The sequence below is a fragment of the Convolutriloba macropyga genome, chromosome 7 (genome assembly GCF_964194025.1).
Source record: "Convolutriloba macropyga chromosome 7, txConMacr16.3, whole genome shotgun sequence".
Classification (NCBI taxonomy): domain Eukaryota; kingdom Metazoa; phylum Xenacoelomorpha; order Acoela; family Convolutidae; genus Convolutriloba; species Convolutriloba macropyga.
The window spans coordinates 62,893,956-62,918,729 of record NC_134474.1 but is presented as its reverse complement, the minus strand read 5'-3'; the positions used below and the strand labels follow the sequence as shown (position 1 = coordinate 62,918,729).

Here is a 24,774-nt window from a genome sequence, read left to right as displayed (position 1 = left end):
CTGTAAACAAATCAATTCTGGCTCCCGGGTCTAGGAATAATCGGAAAAATATGTAAGATAAGCGGTGAAAAGTTGTTTTTTTTTCAACGCAAATTTCGGACATAATTTTGGGGTGAAATTCGGTGAAATTATATAATTTAAGTGCTATATTAAGCGGTGAAATCCCATACTTTAGCGGTGAATTATGGTGAACTTTTGTAAGTTCACCGTTTACTCCAGCGGTGAAATTACATAATTTCACCGCATTCACCGCTTATCTTACAAAATTTTCCGCATTCACCGCTTATCTTACATAATTTTGCGTTGAACGGCGGTGACACCTCGGCCCGGACATAATTTTTTACATATTAAATTTTAAATACGTCAATTCAAAATAGAAAGCATTTTATTCTATTTAAAAGCTATAAGCGGCAAAGATGATTAAAGTTTTAGTTATTAATCATTAAGTCAAACTGTTTGTATTGTTTCCGATGGGACAACACGACTTGACATTTCCAACGCGTTCACAGCACTGAAATTCCTTGCCACAGTAGACTCCAGCACTGCAACAGCTGTATTCACTAGGAATGCATACACTGCCACAGCACTGTTCACTCTCTGAACAGCATACTCCACCACAGCAAGTGTGTGATGGTGCACAACAGGATCCTGAAAATATATGGAATCCTAAAAATAACTAATCCTAAATCTGATTAAATTTGAGAGAGGGTTAATAACCCAGGTCGAAGTCTGGGTATTACTTATGATTATACAGAGTCATCAAAATCCTTCAAAATTTTCCAACAGAAAAGGAAGTGTAAATATTGATTGCACTTAAAAAGATCAAAAACTGTTGACAACCATTTGTGACAGATCTTGCCCAATGACCTTTTGTAGCCTGTTTGGTATTTAAATAACTAATTTTAGAACACATGTTTAAACTATTATTGCTTGATAAAATTGATGAGTCAAACCAGCTAACAAAAAATCATAGACCCTAAATCTGGAGAAAATTTTCCGAGTCATGTTCGGATGTTAATCCTGAAAGAATCTTGCAAGATTAAGATCCTCTTGCAAGAACCTTGCAATATATGCCAAGATCAACATTTTTCTTGAAAGATTAATTTCTTTTGAAAGAGCTCTGTAAGTACAATAAATAATAAAACAGACAACAGACAGCCATATGACCAGAGGTTTTTTTTCGTTCTTGGACCTCAACCTGGGCAGCAATGTTCCCGAGCCAGGGAACCTTCAGCATACGTGAGAAATCCAAAGGAAATGTAAAAAAAAATCAAAATTTTTGCATAAAAGGGGTGATATATTTACTGGAAATGAATTGAAATTTGCTCAAATTTTCTTAAGATTAGCACACTTCAAAGCGCTTCAGAGCATTTCTTACACAGTTCCTCACATAGTTCGTGTATGCGCTAAAAAACGCTGACACCTCAATTCGGATATCAATGATAAGTTGATACCAGCCTTGTCCATTTATATCCATACAGCATGTTTCACTTTGTTCACAGCAAGTGGCACTGTGGATTATATCCTTCTGATGTCCACTTCCCTGCCCACTGGTGCCATATGGAGAGCTGAGAGGAGGACATTGCGTCTCTGTTTCAAAAGAAACTCGTGAACTGTTCCCTATTTTATGTCATATACCCTTGTCGAACTCTCTCACTTATCTTGCAAGATCATTCAGGACTGTCTCAAATGACACTTCTCTTGCGAGATGCAAGATTCGCGCACTTAACTTCCAAGAGGCTGGCAAGATCTTGTAATAGACATCACAAAAATTTGCTCAAAAAAAACTGGAAGGTACATGCATAAAATCAATCTCTCAGTCTAAAAACTTTATGCCCAAACGTTTTTACAGAAATTGAAAAAAGCCTGGTCGTGAAAACCCAGGACCTCAAAAGAGCACTAATTGGAGTTTTTCAGACATCCGAAGTTTGTACTCTAATTTTTTGCCTTGATTAGCCAAAGGTTTCATGTTCAGAAGAAGGCCATAGTAAAGATATAATATGCAACATTGAAATGCCATGATTTACTGATCCGTTTTTTGTCGTACTCGTTGAATAATGATTCATTAGTGCTTTGTAAAATGGTCACTGTTAGTAGCCTAATGATAACCAGATTAAAAATCTTGCAAGAGCATTACGTCATAGCAGTTTTTCTTGACCTACGGTATTTTCATGAACACCACCTCGCAATTAATACCTCAAAAACTGAATTCATGATATTTGGTAAGAGCAAAAGAAAAGACTTCAATGAACAGATAAACAAAAAATCAATTCCAATAGACGAGAATGCTGAATTAAAAATTTAAAATTTTAAGGGTTAACATAGACAAAAATTTAACGTTTCAAGGGAAAGTTAAATATATCATACGAAAAATAACCAAAAGAAAAAACAATTTACGTTGGAAACCTTCGTCTTAAATGCCCTAGTATTAAGTCAATTGCACTACTCAGCACTTATTATTCCCCCAATTGAGCAAAATCTAATCGCTTCCCCTGAAAAACAGCTAAACTGGGCGTTATGGGCAACATATTTGAGACAAGAGATTGCTTACATCATTGAGTTTCTTGCATTACTTTGAATCAACTTATTTCATTTATTTTTGCGTCTTTCTGAGAAAATTTAAACTGGACATTGTTGTTTCTATGTTGTTTCGGTAAATGATCTATATTAGTTTGCTTCGATGTTTTCGCCAATAAGAACATAACTTGTAGGTACGTTTTCAGCAAGAGAAACTTGCAGGAGTCATTGTACTTTTGCGGAAAAAATAATCAATTTTTACCAAGATTTCTCTCTGAGAAGAGATGCAGACCCAATGTTTTTTTAAGGAGTCACCTGAGCAAGCTAAAAATGCAACTGGCTATAGAAATCCTCTACTTTTATAAAATCATTAGAAGACATGAAAATTTTGGGTTGAATGAAAATCTAGAGCTAAGATTACCTACTTGTGATTGAAAGTTGTAAGATAGTAGCATGGAAACAAAAATTAGCACGGAAGTAAAATAGTAGGATTAAAACTCTCTTTGTTTTGCCACTTGGTCAGAATTCAGACTGATATTGTTTTCTAAGCATCAAAAAAATTGATTTCATCTAACCACTTTATTCAATTTTTTAAGCATCATTTCAGCTTTTTAGTGCCACAATGACACCATTTAACAAGGTTTCCAAGAGAAAAACCCTTAATTACAAGCTACTCTCAAATTACTTGGACTATCATATTCTAATTCCACATTTTTTTCTTGACAGTAAAAATCGACGCCTCTTTTCCGCATCCAAAATCATTTTTTTGTCGATGCAATAATGACACAGTTGAACAGGGTGTACAATTGGATCGCACGCTTTTTACAAACGACAATCAATGCATTTATCTGTAATCTCTACTAAATCAATAGTATGCGCAAAAAGAACGGGAGCAACTCGGTTGACATTTTTATGTACATTCCTACTTTCTATATAAAGCTTTCTTGGGAACAGTTCCTTGAGTTCCACATGGTATCCCATCAAACAGCTCGTGTATAATAATGACAGCTGATAACAGGAATGACGTCACTGCTAGAATTAAGATTGCCCTTTTGATTTGATACTTGTGGTGCAGTTTGAACTCCTCTGCCGTCTCCTCTAAACGGGCTCTCACTCTCCTTGGGTTCTAAAATCAATCTTTTCCTACTTTAATGTCAAAAGCACAAAGTTCATTCCCGGGTCGAGGTATCATATGGCAAAATATTATATGATTGTCGGTGAATGGCCGTGAAAAAAATAACCATAATTGAGAATAACAAACTAAACCCAACAGAAAATTTTTAAATCTTCGCTAAGTTGGGTTTATTCGCTATTGTCGGTTTTGAACGTAAAAAAATTCGGTATTTTTTTCTATAAAACGTAATAATTAATCGGTATGTTCCGTTTTCCAAATATTTGCAATGTTCGGTTTCAAAACGTAACAAAGCTTTGTTGTTTGTTTTTAAAACCTTAGAAATCACGGGTATGTTCGTTTTGGAAACTTAGGAAGTCATCGGTGCTTTCAGTTTGGAAACATAGATAATTTTCGTTAGCTTCAATGTCAACAAAAAAGAGGACTCGATAAGTTACTTTTGCCATAACAGTATTCTCTCCTCTGATTTATTTAATGTTAAAAAAAATTCCCAAAAGTTGTGCCAATCGGATTTATTTCAATCTTGGAAAAATATTGGCAATCTTGATTGAAAATTTTCTATCTAGGTTGACATGGCAGCGCGAACTCAACACTTATTTTTCTATTTTTGTGGAATACTTTCAAAGCCCAAAAGCGAAATGATTTAGATTTTAACAAACGTTACCGAATCTCTTCTGCCAGTAAGCGCGACATTACCAAAGATGTCTTAAGTTCAAAAAAGACAATATTTATTATTATAAACCAATGATTTCTTAACTACGACACCGCATATCGGAGATCAAATTAGATTTTCTCCAAATAAGTTGACGGTGATATTACTTCAAACTAACACACTCAGTACATTCACAGGCCTGGGTTACAGATCGGCTCCAGTCTGGGTCTGGGTTACAGATCGGCTCCAGTTCTGATGGGCCTTTACCTGCGCCGGGCAAGTTTCCAATGAGCCGCGAGACGGTACCAATATACACATTACTCTAATTCCACTTTTATATATCCACTACTCTATATTCGCTTCTTTTATATTTAAAATCTATCAATTCCTGGTTCACTTGGTGCAACCCACTAGTGTCGAGTTCAGCTGATAATTATCCATTATCAGACGGATAGATCGAGTTCTATCCCCATTGTCTTCAGTGGACGTATCCCAGATACTAGTGTAACTAGTGAGACCGTGTAAAATGCACGCAAAAACAACTTTAGAAAATAACTTGAATAAAAAACAGGCTTAACTCTTTTATAAATTTTAACTTTTGCTAATATTTACATAAAAATTAATTCTAAAACCTAAACTCACCATTACAACCTTTAATACCTTTATCATCAAATGGATCAATAGCTATCTTGTATTGTTTTTTTGTTTCTAAATGATGTTTCTTACTATCAACAGCATAATTAGTTACATATTTAGTTTTTGCATCCTATATAGCATTTTTATAGTCTTAAATAGTAATTTGGTTTTTAATAGTAGCTTTGGTTATACTTTTTAACTTTTTCTCTTCTTCTCTTTCAACTATAGTATAACAATATGCTTTAGCTTTAAGGAAACAGGCTTCTATAATAGTATCATTAGGTAGCTCATCCTTCATCTTACCTAACACATTATTACGTAATATATCTTTTATCTTATTCATTTCAGTTTCTAAATCACTATCTAAAGGAACGTTAATATTTATAAATATATTATCAGTATCTGTATAATGATAACTACAATCTAACTCTTTCTCAAAGTAATCAAAAATAGCTTTATACAAAAATAGTTTAGCTTTCTCTGATATAACAAAACCAATATAATTAAAGTTATCTAACTGAACATTATCTCCTGTTTTATGTACGGCCACTAGATCATCATCAAACTTTCCAGCACATTTAAAACTAATTTTTTTGGTAATTTAATATACCTATCCACATCATTAACTAATTCTACATCTTGTCTTTTGTACACATTTTCAATTGTTTTTCCATAGAAGGCATTATTCATTAACTTAAGATTACCTCACCAAAATTATCTGCCTTAGCTTTAGCTTCTCTTCTTTTCTGAATTTTAATCTCAATATAAGCTTTTAACCACTCACCCTTACTCTACTCTAACTTTTGCTTAAATGTAACATCTTCCACCCTTAAACCTTTACTTAGATACCAATCCAACATCTCTCCGTCAGTTACACAGTCCTTCTTATCTGTTAACTTCAACATCAGTTTATCATTTGGTTTGTATCCTTTCCCTTTATTTTCATTTTGATAGTCTGTAAACTGATCAATGTTAGCCTTTGTCTTTTCTGGAAAGAATGGATACTTTTTTGTATTTCGTTTCAACTCATCATTATACTTTATATCAATGGTGTAGATATAACCTTTAGTAGAGCTAGAACTGGTAAATACCAGACTGTTACAAACACTTATCTCACCAGTAGGTAAAGCTTGCACCATAGCAGAGGAATATAATGAGTTTAAGTCTAAAAATTTTAAATAATTGTCTTTCCCAGTATACTCAGGATCTATTTCTGTATTTTTACATTTCACATAACAATCTCTAAATACTGAAGCTAACCCACCTCTAATACCACTTTGTATTGTATCATAAATATTAATTTTATTTTCTTTATAATATTTAGGTCTAACATTAGTATATTTCAATCCACATAATCAAGTTAATCCAGGAGTAGAATATTTGTAACAAGGATATTTTTCATAAAATACTAAACATTTAACTCTTAACTTTACAAATATATCCACCGATAAAAATACATCGGTTTTAGGATATAACATCATATAATCTTTTATTGTTTCACATCCAGACTCTTTCCAACAATCTGACGCTTGCTTATACTCCTCGTTAGTAATACAACTTGGTTTCATCTTAGAATAGAATAACTCCTTAGGTGGTAATGATGTTTCATTAAGTTTATCTATACTATCTAACCATTCATATGGAATATATTTGTTTGTCTCAATAACTCAAATTTGTTTAATGTTAACACAATTTATCACTCAATGTTTTACTTATAGCATCTAAGCTAAGTGGATGGAAGAACCTAAGCACATCTAATGCATTTTTATAATTCATATCAGTACAAATAAAGATCTCATCAGTTTCAGTTATTACTTAAGTCTAATCTTCCTTGCTAGTTTAGCTATAAATAGGTGATTATCATAATTAGTAGAATTAAATGCATATATTGGTAAAAAAAGTGTTCTTTGCTTGGGGGTTACATTAAAGGTGAGGATATCCTCTAAATTTCCCATTTAGGTGATCATGATCTCTAATAATATCTTTACTCACATATTCGTTACAATAATAACAGTTAGTATATAATGGAGTAATACTATCTTCTTTTAATGGAATATTTATACTAAATATCTCTCTAAAGTATTTATTATAATAACTCGTCCTACCTAGAAACTAATCAACTACATCGGTCGAGCCACCACTTTGTGGATCTTCTCCACAATTTTTGCATAGTTATCTTCTAATATATCAGGATAATCATTTTTTATATATAACCCACAAGCAATAATAATGTGTTTTCTGTTTTTATTTTTATACATTCAAAATCATAATACATAGCGAATGATACTCTGTTTTTATAGTGGAACTTATCAAATTTTAGATAATCATCATGATGGAATGTTCTTCTTCCTTTATGGTTCTGTGTATTACACATTTTTAAATATTTATTTAACGCATGTACAGTTAGAAATGATACACAACATTTTAGGCATGGATAACATTTATGTTTAGACGATTTTCTTAATAAGAACGATACATCTTTACATAGGTAAAAATGATTATCCCAGCATAATATATTATATTCTTCAGGATCATTATGATTGATTGATACAGGATTAATAGTTTTATTTTTATTTAGATTAAACACAATTATATATTACTTTATCTTTGTTGAACTCTTGTATTTTCTGTAAACCTTTATATCCATAAGGAGGTGGAAGCCATGGTAATCTTATCTCATTAATATACACTGGTTTATTAAAAATACTATTTCTATTGGGATGGGCTTCAGCTGGATGTAGATAAGCAAGTAAACACCACCATTTTATTATCATTATTATGTCTAATAGGTAAATATCTTGATTGAAACGGGAGTTCTACATGACAACCACCTGTAGGATTTAACCTGTGTATATACTTAGTCTTTTTTAACAAATCTTTGCATACTCCAACCAGATTGATTCATCTCTTGTTCTTCCATTTTAGTCTCCAATTCACTATTAAACATATTCAAGTCATAGGGACCTTTATATTTTCTAGTTATTAGTCTAAGTTTGTTGAATTCATTATCTAGCTACATCAAAGGTGTTAATCTTAAATTGGGATGTATGTTATACATTGTCTCCAATACTTTCAAGATATTAGGAGCTTCATAATTACCACTTGTTATCGTTATTTGATTATACTTCATATTATGATCTAATCCTAACTAATTAACTTTGTCTCTCCACTTACCATCAACAAGTTTTTTCTGTTTAACCTTTTCTTTATGTTCATTTGGTTCATTGTGTTTTTTAATTGTTATATCTAGTGTTACATAAATTGCAATAAACTGTACTTGTTGTATGGGACTTTGACAACCCGTGAAGCGGTTCCACCGATGTTTCACCTTTATCCTGAGTTACGTTTTTGTCCTTGTCTTCGGCCTTAACATTATCTAGATGCATCTTCGTTTTTATATTTTGATCCCCAATATATTGAAGTAGAGTAGACTTACATGTTACACAATCCAACTTACTCCCTTCTTACTCTCTTCTTTATTTTTCCCCATTATTTAGTCTTACATTATTCCTTTGTTTTAATGTTTCTATATGTTTATTATATTCAGTATTATTATCTAGATACAAGTCACAACTATCACAATACTTTATTGCCTCTAGTTCAGGATACCGTTTATCTATCTTTTGTTCTATATCTTAATTAGTAACTTTTACCCCAGCCTCAGTAGCACGCTCAATAATTTTATTTCTATTATATACTCGCTCATTCTTTTTCTGTTTAAGAGATTGAATCTGTCTAGCATAGTTCTTTTGAGTTAACTCCAGATTACAATCTTCACATGTAATCTTATTAGTAGTTTGTTTTAGGCTTTTTAACATAGACAATATCATCAGATGAATCTGAATCGGAATCTTTAGATGATTCTCTATCTTTAGATGATTCTCAGTCTTTAGATAATACCCGATCTTTAGATGATTCTCTATTTTTAGATGATTCTCGATGTGGAAAGTATTTTGCTTTAGTCTTTCGCAATGACTCATGCAAATCCACTTCTCGTTGTTTTAATACTGCAACCACTTTATCATACGACTCCTTTATTTCTTCATTTATTTGATTCAACCTTTTGATTGATTCTAAAGCTTCCTCCATTTCTCTTTCTTTATCTATTGGTTCGTTATCTTTTTTAGTTTGTTTTTATTTATCAACATTTGGGCCGACATGCTAGTAGAACTAGATTGAGCTTGCCCACTGCCAAATTGAGCTTGCTTACTTCCAGATTGGACGTGTTCATGAGATTGAGCTTGCTCACTTCCAGATTGTACTTGTGCACTTCTAGATTGGACTTCACTTCCAGTTTAATTGTTTCCGTTTGAATCTCGTACACTCATTTTTATACGTCAGACTTTGAAATAATACTATTTAAGTATTTTTTCACAATTAAAAATGATTAGTACTAAGTGCGATAAATTTAAACATAAGGCTTGGTGTTGGAGTTGTGATTTGTGTCAAAGTAAACCTTTCTTATGTTTTGTATGTAATGAAATTGTAACATATAGAGAGAGAAAGACATGATCACAAGGATATACATAATAATGATCCTAATCAATATTTAATATGTAGAATGTGTAAGGTAATAAACATATCTCTCACCATAGATTTAAACACTTCACTTGTAGCTTATGCTTGTATCTGAATAGTTATAGATTTGGTCATACTAAAGAAAGATTTTTAGAATATGTAAAGAATTATAATATTGATGTTTAAATCTTATAAAATGTTATTGATGTTCCCGTTATTTATTATGTTATTATTTATTATTATAATTGCTTATTGGAATTCTGATAAATATTCTGATTTAAGGAAGAGGTTTAAAGGATATAGGAAAGTTGTACAGGAACCATTTGAAACGATAAAATATAACTTTATTTTTTGTGGTCCATCTAATTCCGGCAAAACGAAATTTATAAGAGATTATTGTGGATTGTATGAAAGTGTTGATGTATTCCGTGTTGACACCAGTGAGTGGAAGGGATATAACGTGTATGGCATTGATGATTTGCAATAATTAGATAATATAGACATTTTTGCTAATAGTCTTATTATCTTTGATGATATGGGAGAAAACATTAGGTTACCAGCTTTAGATTCATTATACTCTAAAGGTAGACATCAAAATATTAATATATTATGTGTAGGCCATACTGTAACAGATTTAAATACTAAAGCAAGAGAGATCACACCAGCTATATATATTACTTTGAATAGTTCATAACAATTCTTTGAAAGAGTACAAGAGAAGTTTAAAATTGATTTCAATCTATATAGAATTAAACATTATAAATATGGTATAAAAAATTAGAGTACTATTGGTGACTGTTGTATTTTATTAGATAAAGATAAAAATATTGTATATGATTCTAGAATTGGCGATCTTGATATTGAGAAGTATATTGAGTATACAGAGTTTAAGGAAAAGGAATTTAGTATACTCAATAGTTATTTAATAGATAGAATGTTAGAACCAACACATATTAAACCAAATAAGTTAATGTTCTATTTTGTAGAAATTTTAACTTTATAGGAATAAATAAACCATTTTCTTTTTCTGAAACATGTATGAATATTAAAAAAAAATATTTAATGAGATACATAGTAGAGATATTGCTGTATTTGGTGTAATTAGTACTTTTTGATTTATATATAAGTACTATCAAAAATATGGTAACAATAATAAAAATGATAATATTAATGGTATAGATTTATTGAATATAGATAAGGCCAAGATTAAATTAAGAAACGGTAAGAAGTTAACAATAGGTTATGGTGTATTTAATAAAAATAAAAAGAATGAAACATTTAGTATGATATGTATATTAGCCATCAGGCTTATATCTTTTTATGCAACCCATAATGTTAATAATTCTCCAACAAAAAAATGACATTAATATGTAAACAATGCAATATTTAAATCGGCGATAGAAGTGAACATCCAGAACATGAACTAATGGCACATTTTAATTATTATCATAATAATTTAATTGTAAGATGTATGAAATGTATGCCAAAAAATATAGTGGTAATCACTTTAATGTTAAATGTAAAGTTAATCGTTCAGGCGCTATAGTCTCTGTACATAGTTGTACTCATCAACTGATATTAATGATCTAAGCGTTGCTAATAATGATAATAATGATCTAAGCTTTGTTAATAATAATGATAACAATGACAATGATCTAAGCTTTGCTTATATTGATAATAATGATAATGTTAATGTTAATGATAAAATTAATATTAAAGATCTAATTAAAAAGTTAAAGAAGGAGATAGTTGAAGAGTTAAAGAATGATATTATAAAAAATATTAATAGAAATTAAATATATAATAACTGATGAAGTTATAAAATTTAAACAATTTGCTAGATGTAAGATTACTACTAATAGCTTCTATAAGAATAGATCAATATGTGTCAAATGTAAGGATATAGAAATTATGTCCTATCTATAAAATAAATAAAAGCTATACAGAAGTTCATAACAAAGGACATACTTGTATAACTTGTTTAAAACAAAAAGTTAAATGTAATATTTGTAATACATTAATTTGTAGAATGGCACTATCTAGACATTAACTTCATATTGTAAACAAAAATTATAATCAAAATAGAGAAATTTTAAAAATAAGAGGGAAATCACTCTAAAGAGTAACATCACTCTTAAGAGCGGATATCACCCCTATAAGATTGAAAAGAGTGATTTCCCTCTTATTTTTTGTATTGCAATTTTTGTGTATTTTTGGGTATTATAGTGTATTTTAGAGTAATGTAGTGTGTTTTAGGATATGGTAGTGTAATTTTTGCATTGTATAGTTTTTGCCATGCTCGAGCTCGAGCATGGCAAAAGTCATACAATGCAAAAAAACACACTGCCATATCCTAAAATACACTACATTACTCTAAAATACACTATTTTATGTCACACATTTATTTTACAGATAGGACATAAATTCTATATCTTTACATTTCATACATGTTGATCTATTCTTATAGCAACTATTAATAGTAATCTTACATCTAGCACATTGTTTAGATTTTATAACTTCATCAGTTATTATATATTTATTTTCTAGTAATATTTTTTATAATATGATCCTTTAACTCTTCAACTATGTCTTTCCATAACCTATTTATTAGATCTTTACTATTAATATTATCTTTAACATTAACACTATCATTATTATCAATATAAGCAAAGTTTAGAACATTGTCATTATTATCAATATTAATAACAAAGCGTAGATCATTATTATCATTATTAGCAAAGTTTAGATCATTAAAATCAGTTAATGAGTACAATTATGTACTGATATTATAGCGCCTGAACGATAACCTTTACATTTAACCTTAAAATGATTATCACTATATTTTTTGGCATACATCTCATACAACTTACAATTAAATTATTATGAAAATTACTATAATGTGTCATTAGTTCATGTTCTGGATGATCACTTCTATCGTCGATTTCAATATTACATTGTCTACATATTAATGTCATTTTTGTTGGAGAATAATTAACATTATGCGTTGCATAAATAGATATAAGACTAATGGTTAATATACATATCATATTAAATATTTCATTCTTTTTATTATTATTGAATACACCATAACCTATTGTCAACCTATTTTTGATAGTAATTATATATAAATCAAAATATACTAATTACACCAAATACAGCAATATCTCTACTATGTATCTCATAAAATATTTTTTTTAATATTCATAGATGTTTTAGAAAAAGAAAATGGTTTATTTATTCCTTTAAAGTTAAAATATTCTTCAAAGTTTATTCTTCAAAGTTTACAATTATGTACTGATATTATAGCGCCTGAACGATTAACTTTACATTTAACCTCAAATAGGACATTAACTTATTTGATTAAATATGTTTTGGTTTTAACATTCTATCTATTAAATAACTATTGAGTATACTAAATTCCTTTTCCTTAAACTCTGTATACTCAATATACTTCTCAATATTAAGATCGCCAATTCTAGAATCATTTGCAATATTTTTATCTTTATCTAAAAAAATATAACAGTCACCAATAGTACTATAATTTAGTATACCATATTTATAATGTTTAAATCTATATAGATTGAAATCAATTTTAAAATTCGCTTGTACTCTTTCAAAGAATTGTTATGAACAATTCAAAGTAACATATATAGCTGGTGTGATCTCTCTTGCTTTAGTATTTAAATCTGTTACAGTTTGGCCTACACATAATATATTATAATTTTGATGTCTACGTTTAGAGTACAAGGAGTCTATAGCTGGTAATCTAATGTTTTCTCCCATATCACTAAATATGATAAGGCTATTAGCAAAGTTGTTTATATTTTAGTTGTCTATATAAAATTTTAAATCATCAATGCCAAATACGTTACATCCCTTCCACTCACTGGCATCGATACAGAATATATTAACACTATCATACAATCCACTATAACCTTTCATAAATGTTGTTTTGCCTGAGTTAGATGGACCATAAAAAGTAAAGTTATGCTTTATCATTTCAAATGGTTCTGGTAAACATTCCTTCACATCTCTTCCCTAAATCAAATTGTTTATCATAATTCCAATGAGCAATTATAAAAATAATTAATAACATAATAAATAACGGGAAGACCAATAACATTTTATTAGTGTTAAAATTCAATATTATATTTCTTTACATCTTCTATAAATCTTTCTTTAGTATGACCATATCAAAATTTTTTGAGATACAAGCATAACCTACAAAGGAAATGTTTAAATTCATAGTGAGAGATATGTTTATTAACTTTACACTTTCTAGATATTAAATATTGATTAGGATCATTATAATATATATCCATATGATCATGTCTCTCTCTATGTGATATCGTTTCATTACATACAAAACATATGAAAGGCATATTTTGACACATAACACAATTCCAACACCAAGCCTTATATTTACATTTATCGCACTTAGTACTAATCATTTTCATTTGCGAAAAGTTACATAAATAATATTATTTCAAAATTTGACGTTTAAAAATGAGTGTACGGGATTCAAACGGAAACAATTAAACTGGAAGTGAAGTCCAATCTAGAAGTGGACAAGTACAATCTGGATTTGAGCAAGCTCAATTTCATGGACACGTCCAATCTGGAAGTAAGCAAGCTCAATTTGGAAGTGGGCAACCTCAATCTAGTTCTACTAGCATGGCGGCCCAATTGTTGATAAATAAAAACAAACTGAAAGAAGAAAACAAAACAATAGATAAAAAAGACAAAAGGAGGAAGCAGAAAAAGCTTTAGAATCAACCAGAAGGTTTAATTAAATAAATGAAGAAATAAAGGAGTCGTATGATAAACAGGTTGCAAAATTAAAACAACGAGAAGTGGATATGCATGAGTCATTGCGAACGATTGAAGAAAAATACCTTCCAGATTGAAAATCATCTAAACATAGAGAATCATCTGAAGATCGAGAATCATCTAAAGATTGAGAAAAATCTAAAGATAGAGAATCATCTTATAATTCAGATTCGGAATTGGATCCATTTAAAAAATCAGATTCAAATTCGTCTGATGATATTGTCTATGCTAAAAAGCCTAACATAAATACTAATAAGATTAGATATGAAGATTGTAACCTGAAGTTAACTCAGAAGAATTATGCTAGACAGATTCAATCACTTAAACATAAAAAGAATGAGCGAGTATAGAATAGAGATAAAAATTATTGAGCGTGCTAATGAGGCTGGGGTAAAAGTTACTAATGAAGATATAGAACAAAAGATAGATAAACGGTATCCTGAACTAGAGGGAAAAAAGTATTTTGATAGTTGTGACATTTCTAGATTTCTAGTTGTTTCTAGATAATAACACTGAATATAATGAAGATATACAAACAATAAAACATAGAAATAATGTAAGACTAAATAATGGGGAAATAGTTAAGAATGGGAGTAAGTTTGAATGTGTAACATGCAAGTCTGCAACATAAAGATGCATCTAGATAATGTTAATGGTGAAGACAAGGGTAATAATATAACTAAGGATAATGTTGAAACATCGGCGAACCACTTCACGAATGGTCAAAGTCCCATACAACAATACAGGTTATTGCGATATATGTAACACTAGATATAAAAAACAAAATAAACACAATGAATCAAATGAACATTAAGAAAATGTTAAACAGAGAAAACTTGTTGACGGTAAGTGGAGAGATAAAGTTAATGAGTTAGGATTAGATCATAATATGAAGTTTAATCAAATAATGATAACAAGTGGTAATAATGAAGCTCGTAAATTTTTGAAAGTATTAGAGACAATGTATAACATACATACCCATTTTAAATTTAACACTTTTGATGTAGTCAAGTATACAAAACCTACAGATGATAAGTTAGAAGAAAATGAATTCACATTTAGACTAATGACTAGACAACATAATGGTCCCTGTGACTTGGATATGTTTAATAGTGAATTGAAGACTAAAATAGAAGAACAAGAGATGAAGCAATCTGGCTGGAGTATGCAAAGATTTGTTAAAAGAACTATGTGTATACACAGGTTTTATCCTAAAGGTGGTTGTCATGTAGAATTCCCGTTTCAGTCAAGATTTTTACTTAATATAAATAATAATGATAATAAAATGGTGGTGTTTACTTGCTTATCTACATCCAGCTGAAGCCCATCCCAATAGAGTTAGTATTTTTAATAAACCAGTGTATATTATTGAGATAAAATTATCATGGCTTCCACCTCCTTATAGATATAAAGATTTACAGAAAATACAAGAGTTCAACAAAGATAAAGTAATATATAATTGTGGTTGATCTAAATAAAAATAAAACTATTAATCCAGTATCAATCAATCATAGTGATCCTAAAGAATATAATATATTATGCTGGGATAATCATTTTTACCTATGTAAAGATGTATCGTTCTTATTAAGAAAATCGTCTAAACATAAATGTTATCCATGTCTAAATTGTTGTGTATCATTTCAAACTGTACATGCATTAAAAAAACGTTTAGTATTGTATAATACATAGAGCCATACATGAAGAAGAACATTCCACCATGATGATTATCTGAAGTTCGATAAGTTCCACTATAAAAACGAAGTACCATTAGGTATTTATTATGATTTTGAATGTATAATAAAAAACAGAAAACACATTCCTATTGGTTGTGGGTTATACATAAAAAATGATTATCCTGATATAATAGAAGATAAGTATGAAAGTTATTGTGGGAAATATCCACAAAGTGGTGGCTCGACTGATGTAGTTGATTAGTTTATAAGTAGGATGAGTTATTATATTAAATTCTTTAAAGAGATATTAAGTATAAATATTCCATTAAAAGAAGATAGTATTACTCCATTATATACTAACTGTTATTATTGTAACGAATATGTGAGTAAAGATATTATTAGAGATCATGATCACCTAAATGGGAAATTTAGAGGATATGCTCACCTTTAATGTAATCCCCAAGCTAAGAACACTTTTGTACCAATATATGCATTTAATTCTACTAATTATGATAATCACCTATTTATAGCTAAACTAGCAAGGAAGATTAGAATTAAGTAATAACTGAAACTGATGAGATCTTTATTTGTACTGATATGGGTTATAAAAATGCATTAGATATGCTTAGGTTCTTCCATCCACTTAGCTTAGATGCTATAAGTAAAACATTGAGTGATAAATTGTGTTAACATTAAACAAATTTGAGTTATTGAGACGAAAAAATATATTCCATATGAATGGTTAGATAGTATAGATAAACTTAATGAAACATCATTACCACCTAAGGAGTTATTCTATTCTAAGATGAAACCAAGTTGTATTACTAATGAGGAGTATAAGCAAGCGTCAGATTGTTGGAAAGAGTCTGGATGTGAAACAATAAAAGATTATATGATGTTATATCCTAAAACCGATGGATTTTTATCGGTGGATATATTTGAAAAGTTAAGAGGTAAATGTTTAGTATTTTTTGAAAAATATGCGTGTTACAAATATTCTACTCCTGGATTAACTTGGTTATGTGGATTGAATAATACTAATGTTAGACCTAAATATTATGAAGAAAATACAGTTAATATTTATGATACAATACAACGTGGTATTAGAGGTGGGTTAGCGTCAGTATTAGGAGATTGTTATGTGAAATGTAAAAATACAGAAATAGATCCCGAGTATACTGGGAAAGACAATTATTTAAAAGTTCTAGACTTCAACTCATTATAATCCTCTGCTATGGTGCAAGCATTACCTACTGGTGAGATAAGTGTTTGTAACAGTGTAGTATATACTAGCTCTAGCTCTACTAAATGTCATCTACACCATTGATATAAAGTATATGATGAGTTGAAACAAAAAACAAAGAAGTATCCATTCTTGCCAGAAAAGACAAAGGCTAACATTGATCAGTTTACAGACTATCAAATTGAATTTAAAAAGAAAGGATACAAACCAAATGAGAAGTTGATGTTGAAGTTAACAGATAAGAGGCACTATGTAATTGATGGAGAGATGTTGGGTTGGTATTTAAGTAAAGGTTTAAGGTTGGAAGATGTTACAATTAAGCAAAAGTTGGAGTATATTAAGAGTGAGTGGTTTAAGCCTTATATTGAGTTTATTATTCAACAAAGAAAAGAAGCTAAAGCTAAGGGAGGTAAATTTGGTGATGTATTCTTTAAGTTAATGAATAATGCCTTCTATGGAAAAACAATAGAAAATGTGTAAAATAGACAAGATGTAGAATTAGTTAATGATGTGGATAGATATGTTAAATTAGTAGAAAAAAACCAAGAAATTACAGCAGAGACCAACAGAAAAGGTTCAACCAAATGTATCGATGAAAATGAGGGCTTACAATTTTAGTCAAATTATCAATAGCCTCCATGTCCTCCCGAAGCTGTTCCAAATATCTCTTGGGCCTCAGTTCATTTCCACAATTATCACACAATCTCTTTTTCCGAGTATCCTTCTTTTGGTCGCTTAAATCATTGCTGTTCTCATTCCGACATAAGTCATGCTCAGTTTCACTTTCAAACAATAAGTCAGGGTCGAATCTTTCTGGATAGTAAAAATTTTTACTTTTACCCAGCTTGGAATTATACTTTTGATCCTGAGAATAAAGTAATGGCTCTGTAAAAGATCTCTGACATCTAGTTAACGGATAATTTTGGCTTACGTTTGAACGAAACTCAAAATTTGAAATTGGATTTGAATCATGATCGAGATTTAATATTTGCGAGTCTCCATAATTAGCTGCAAACGAAGTGCTAGGGCAAATTTCAAAAGTATATTTGTCTCTCTTAGAACGATCAGAAGACATTTTTTTCGCTCTTCAAGAACCTCTGTAATTGAGAAAAACAGAATTGTAATGCGTGCGCGCTGAACGCATTTGAAACGCTTTCTTTTAACAGAAAATCATGTTTCTTTTCTTAATAAAAGACATTTACGTTATGTTCAGCGCGTTTTTTTATTAACTCAACGTTACGTTGTATGAATACATGATCTAACAAAATCACCGAGTTTAATGCAAACGTTTCTATCAATAATAAAACAAGTATATAGTAAACAAATTGAGCTGCTTTGAGAATCAAAATCTAGATTTACCCTCAATAAGAGGTTCGATTTCATTAAGAAGTTTAAGTAACCAAGCATTATTTTTCGTACATTAGGCCAAAAACGTGATTGTTCCGACCTCGTACACTATAGTCATTTTTTTAAATGACTATTTTAAAAAAGAATATTTAAAAAAAAATTCTTTGGTTAACACCGGAGCCAGGTTGACGATTGAATTTGTTTAACAAAGTTTTGAAATCGAAAATTTTCGAATCAATTTAAAGTATCATTTTGCATCCATGTTAGTTTGTTAATTTTCTGTTCAACATAATTTTCCGGATCTTTTCAACAATTGCCCCCCCCCCCCTTTGGTACCTAGCAGAGAATCGCCTCCCCTTTTGTGCTATACTTTACCACAATATTACTTGGCCTACACTTTAGATAGCCGAATATCAGTTTAAGCGCAAGTGCGGACCGCTGTTCACGGCCATGCCTCTCATGCGCTGTGGGATGTAATCCGGAAATCGCGGGTCGGTTATCGCGGCAAAGCCGCGACGCGCGCGAAGCGCGCCCACCGACCCGCCAGTCGGAAATTCTTTTCGCTTTGTATTCCGGTTCGGCTAATTGCTATACCACGGTGTATTTTATTCTATTCAATTTAATAGTATGTGCATGCGTGGAAAGTTATTAGTCGTCTCTGATTGGTTAATAAATAGCTCGCTTAAATTTTATTCAAGAATATCCCCCCCCCTTTTGCAAAAGGGGGCAATTGTTGAAAAGATCCAATTTTCCATATATAGAGCTTACAGCACTTTTCACAAAAATTTTTGACATCTGTATTGTGTGTCCCGTTTGCGATCATGGTCACTGATATTTAATAAATTTTCCGATAGGAAAGTTGAAAGTTCTCGAACCTTTTAAAATTATACTTTAACTAATAATTGAGGCAGGAAACATTTCATGAAGACGCTCATCTACTAAGGCTGCTATTGCCTAAATATTCTGATGTTTTTGTATGAATTAAATTGCTCTCTAATAGAGAATGATGCATTTTTCATTTCAAGATATTAATTTTAAAATTAGAGCCCACTTCTCGCAAAATGTGAGGTTAGAAATTAATGTGTTGAGAACAAAACATTTAGCGAGCTTTGCGTAGATATAATTCATCGTTTGTTTTAGCGATAATATTTCAGAAATACAACGCCTATTTCTTAGCGGTGCTGTTATATATTTTTGCCGTCTACTTTATCTAATTTCTTTTGCTTGAGTTAATGACGATCTGATATTATTTAGCATTCAATATATCAAATATTTAGCAAATAAAAAATACTTTTAATTACCACCTCAAAATGCCGATAGTTACCAGATAATTTTTTGAGGCTTGATTTAGTCTAAATAGTTATCCGTTGATATCGCGGACTCAACCATTACCTCATCGATCTTAAAGTTATCTAATTAATTTTCTGTATTCCATTCATTTGCTAATGCGACAAAGTTAACTTCTGAAGTAAGCCTACATTTTTTGTCAAAAGCAGCAAACCATTAGCTGCAATACACAATCCTTGTCTAATTTCTTGTTGACCGCAGTTTAACCATCAATTTATTGTCCGTCATACGTTAGGTTTCCGCATAAAATCAAACGCTGAAAATTTGAACGGCCAGGCAAAAGTTTTCAACAGAAACAGTTTGCCAAAACTTTAGATGATTCTTGATTTTTTTTTCTTTCCATATTTTACTTCAAACAAAATTTTTCTTCCGGAAAATATTGCTATTTCTTTTCGTTTAAAATAGAGCTGATGTTAAATAGTTACGGACAAAATTTGAAATTGAGCTTTCAGAGTTAAACTATAAAAAATTGCACTGATCCGTGAGTAGTCGGAAGGTTAAATAGCTAAAGTCGAAGTTTTCTACGCTACAGATTTTTGGGATGATTTGAAATTCATTCAATGCATTGAACAAAATGTAAAACACTTGCTGTTTCAATCTGATATATTAGTGTTTCCATCTTCTAAAAGGCTGCCATCTAAGTCTTGAAAGTTTGTAAGATTGTTGTAAAAAGTGTCTAGAAGTACAAAAATTCTTTTAATTGTACTCATAATATTTGGATTTAAAGGAAGAGTTGAAATTATATGTAATATGAAGGAAGATGCGTTAAAAAATAAAAAACTTACCTAACGTTTCTACATAATTTTGCAACAATAATAAAAAAGATGAAATTAGGCATGGTCAGCGGTAATAAACGTTCGATAGTAAAAAGTTTTCATTAAATTTCTTAAGAAAACGCTTAATGAGAGTGCCGAAAGATAAAACGAGGCATAACAACCGAGAAACTACCGATGCTCAAACAAATTTAAGGTTGTTTTAGCAAATATTTCTGATAGAACTTTGCAAAACACATTTTCAGTGTACAAAGCCCATTGTTCACAATAATTTTCAACCTATATAACTCCTCAAAAACGCCAAAATTCAAACAGCCGTCCAAATAAAATGATCTGAACTAAATGGTGCTGCTATTGATAGATCTTGCATTAATCGATTGGCGATACATGATTCAACAAAACAAATTTGTATTTTTAGCAAGCTCTGTGAGTCGGAACAAAAAATGAAGGTCTTAGTCCCAAATTGAAGAGAATGGTAGTGCTTTTCAGCTGAAGGCACAGTTCATCAAACGGTATTCAGCCGCGGGTGTGTTCCTCTGAGTTGAACTTGATCCAAAAATTCTCTTCGACGGTCTGTCTTCCAGTCGCAGGTACTCGTATGCGGACTCATTCTTTACCGCAAGTACTCTTACGAGGGTCAATTCTGAGCCATAGGAGCATTTTTGGCAGTCAAGCGTGGTTTCTAGGGTGATTGCTCATTGTGTAAAGTGCATCATCAGCGTAATTTCTGGCTAAACATACATCAAGTAAAATTTAAAGCTGATATGTGCCGAATGAGTGTGGATTATTTTCAGATTAAGTTCGGACAAATTGCTTTTTGTTCTGAGTTTTTACCATGATAAATCTAAAAATTACGAAAACATATTACTGCTTATAGAATCGCTGTCCTGAAATAGTATGACTTACATATTGAATTATTACACTCGAAAAACAGGAAGATAAATTTCAATCATCTTAAAAATCTTTTAAAAAATTAAGGATTATAATTTTGGCAAGAATTCTTGAAATGCAAAAACAAAATTAAATGTTTCACAATTTTTTGAAAAACTGCTTCACAAGTTGTTCAGTGTCTCTGGAAACCAATTAGTTCAAGTTTTCTTTCAAATTTTCAAGTTTTTCATAAGAATTTTTTGTTGCTATCAGAGACTGCCTAGAATTTAATACCTGCGCAGTTTTGTAATATTCTAACCTTTTTTCCTGAAAAAGGCTTTTATATTGGAATATGGTTAGAACACTTTACATATCGGTCGGAAATCCGTATTCTTCTCAAGTTAACAGTATTATTCTATTTTTCACATATTTATAAGGAAACATGAAAATCGACCCTGCGTTGAAATGGAAAAACTCAGTTTTAATTTTTTTTTGGTGTTTGATCTCATTTACTTTACAACCCACCGCAATTTATGAGAACGGAGGTATATACTTGTGGGTCCTGTTTTGTTAAGGCAGATTTGGCCGTACGAATTATCTCTCTTGGAAAATTATGAATGTCATCATTGGAAAGCCATTCGAATGCAGCACTATAAACTTTATTTCGATAGAACAATTCTAAAAAATTAGCCGTCTTCTTCCTGCGTAACTTTTAAACTCGGTACATAAACGTTCTGAGTAAGTTCTACTTCAGAATCAAACGTTTTGCAAAATTGTTTACTATTCAGAGTAGTCAAGATTCAGATTTTGTATGAATGAAAAGAACACACCTTTAAATTTTCAACAGTTTTTGCAAAAAAACAATGTGTAATAATGATGTTTCAACCAAACATATTTCACAAAGGTTTTCAGTTTGAAACACGAGTTCAAATTCATTTTCATTTGCCATCGAATGAAATAACTGCAAAATAAATTGAAAAAAAAACACTAAAATTCCTTAGATCACTCAGAAATTATTTTTTTTGTAGAATTAAGGCAGGAGAAAATTTACCACCAGAGAGTGACCAAACTATGTAAAGTTTATTGTGAGAGGCAATTGAATTTTGTTATTTTGTATGAAATGTGCTTAGGCTAGAAGTGTTTTTTTAAATTCAAACAAAAACAAAAATTTATGCGTCAAATTTTAGAATAATTTTTGGTTAGATTTCATTAGTTATACAAGATGACCTTTATTAGGCAATTTGTTTCAAATCGTTTAGCAACACGTCATAACATTTTATGCAATAAACACATATTTTTTAGTTGTGTGTAGAAAAAATTTTATGACCACGAAAGAACCAATAAAAATTTGTAATGTTATTTTTTTTAATAAATTTGTAAACTAAGTTAACGGTTTTATAATGAATTGGTTTTGAAAAAAATCATTATTGCCGGCAACCATATCAACTTCAAATATAATTTCAAAGATGAAATGTACAAAACTCTGATCATGCACGCACGATATTTTGGAAACGCTCTAACATTTTTCGTATTAAAAAAGCAAAAAAAGCCTGGTAAGGGAAACCCTAACATTTTCAGCTTTTAAAAATTCAATACTTAGATGATTTAGTACTTTTACACCAGGGTTCCCACTCAAAGGACAGCTTTATAGGCAGCAAACCCTTAAGTTAATAATAAATAGCAAGGTGTTAATGCGAAAGGAATTGAACTCGGCCTTTTGAGTTGCATACATAACTCATAAATTAGCTCAAGTTGAAACAAAAGTTCAGGACTTTCCAGCCAGAAGGCAAAAAATTTAACCAAAAAATTGCAGCCACAATTTTCTGCAACAATATTGAGGATATATATATAATTGTTCACAATAATTTTCAACCTATATAACTCCTCAAAAACACCAAAATTCGAACAGCCGTCCAAACAAAATGATCTGAACTAAATGGTGCTGCTATTGATAGATCTTGCATTAATCAATCGGCGATACATGATTCAACAAAACAAATTTGTATTTTTAGCAAGCTCTGTGAGTCGGAACAAAAAAAACGCTCTAACATTTTTCGGAAACGCTCTAACATTTTTCGTATTAAAAAAGCCTGGTAAGGGAAACCCTAACATTTTCAGCTTTTAAAAATTCAATACTTAGATGATTTAGTACTTTTACACCAGGGTTCCCACTCAAAGGACAGCTCTATAGGCAGTAAACCCTTAAGTTAATAATAAATAGCAAGGTGTTAATGCGAAAGGAATTGAACTCGGCCTTTTGAGTTGCATACATAACTCATAAATTAGCTCAAGTTGAAACAAAAGTTCAGGACTTTCCAGCCAGAAGGCAAAAAATTTAACCAAAAAATTGCAGCCACAATTTTCTGCAACAATATTGAGGATATATATATATATATATATATATATATATATATATATATATATATAAATATATATATATATATATATATGAAAATCAGATGAACTTAATAAAGACTGAAAATGAATACATGAAAGTATGGCAAGCGCTAATTTTTTTGTATTAAAAATTCATAAAAGCGCTAATTGTTTTCCAGCCTCTGTACAAAAATTAATAACTATCAGATGAATTATAGTTCTCCTACTCAAGGGTACCCAATCGAGTGGCACCTTTCAAGGCAGCCAGACTAAACTCACTTGAGTTTAAAGTAAATAGCAAAATATCAAATGCGAAAAGATTTGCACTCAATTTTGAGCTTTGCAGTAATAATACATATTTGCTGAGTTAGCGAAATAGTAGCAGTTGAATAAAAAATTATGCCAACAAATTTAGCCAAAAAATTTAATGCAATACTTTACATGAACGCGCAGAAGTATGAACAAGAACCCACAAAAGTCTATTGAACGCGCAAAATATTGATGAACGCACTAAAGTCTGAATGTGAACGCTAAAAAGTCTGAGCATGAACGCACGCACAAAAAACAACAGTGACGTACCAAATGAGTATATAGTTTGGAACTCTCCAATTTCAATGGCTAAAAATGACGTCAAGCATTTCGGGAAGGCACGGACAACACAAAGAATGATTTTTTCCCTGTCCCAAAAGCTCAAAATTGTGTTCAAAATTACATTTTCTGACATTTGAGGTCACGTGGGATACTTCCGAAAATTTCTTCTCATTTTCAATTGTTTTTTTTTTTAATTTAAGTAATGGTTTTTCTGCTTCGACGCCGTCTTCTAGCAGAATTTAGTAGTTTTTTTAAATTTTTGTCTTTGA

General features: G+C 30.7%; 2 protein-coding genes across 4 annotated transcripts in view; both read right to left on the bottom strand.

Moving 5' to 3' along the window:
- LOC142343235 (uncharacterized) overlaps nucleotides 1-24,774 on the bottom strand; it is a 595,961-nt gene that overhangs the window by 438,768 nt on the left and 132,419 nt on the right. The window lies entirely within an intron of this gene.
- Nucleotides 333-18,442, bottom strand: LOC142342435 (uncharacterized). The gene is made up of 4 exons (XM_075393757.1): nucleotides 17,812-18,442; nucleotides 3,477-3,643; nucleotides 1,459-1,592; nucleotides 333-648 (listed from the first exon to the last, which is right to left on the bottom strand). Exons 1-4 carry the CDS (start codon nucleotides 18,274-18,276, stop codon nucleotides 443-445), a joined length of 972 nt encoding a protein of 323 aa, XP_075249872.1. The 5' UTR covers nucleotides 18,277-18,442; the 3' UTR covers nucleotides 333-442.

Excerpts from the sequence above, each read along its gene's own strand:
- LOC142342435 (XM_075393757.1), bottom strand. The coding sequence starts at position 18,276 with ATGTCTTCTGATCGTTCTAAGAGAGACAAATATACTTTTGAAATTTGC. Across the intron at positions 1,593-3,476 it reads GGGATACCATGTGGAACTCA|AGAGACGCAATGTCCTCCTC; the intron begins AGGAACTGTTCC and ends TTCTTTTGAAAC. Across the intron at positions 649-1,458 it reads TATGGATATAAATGGACAAG|GATCCTGTTGTGCACCATCA; the intron begins GCTGGTATCAAC and ends ATATATTTTCAG.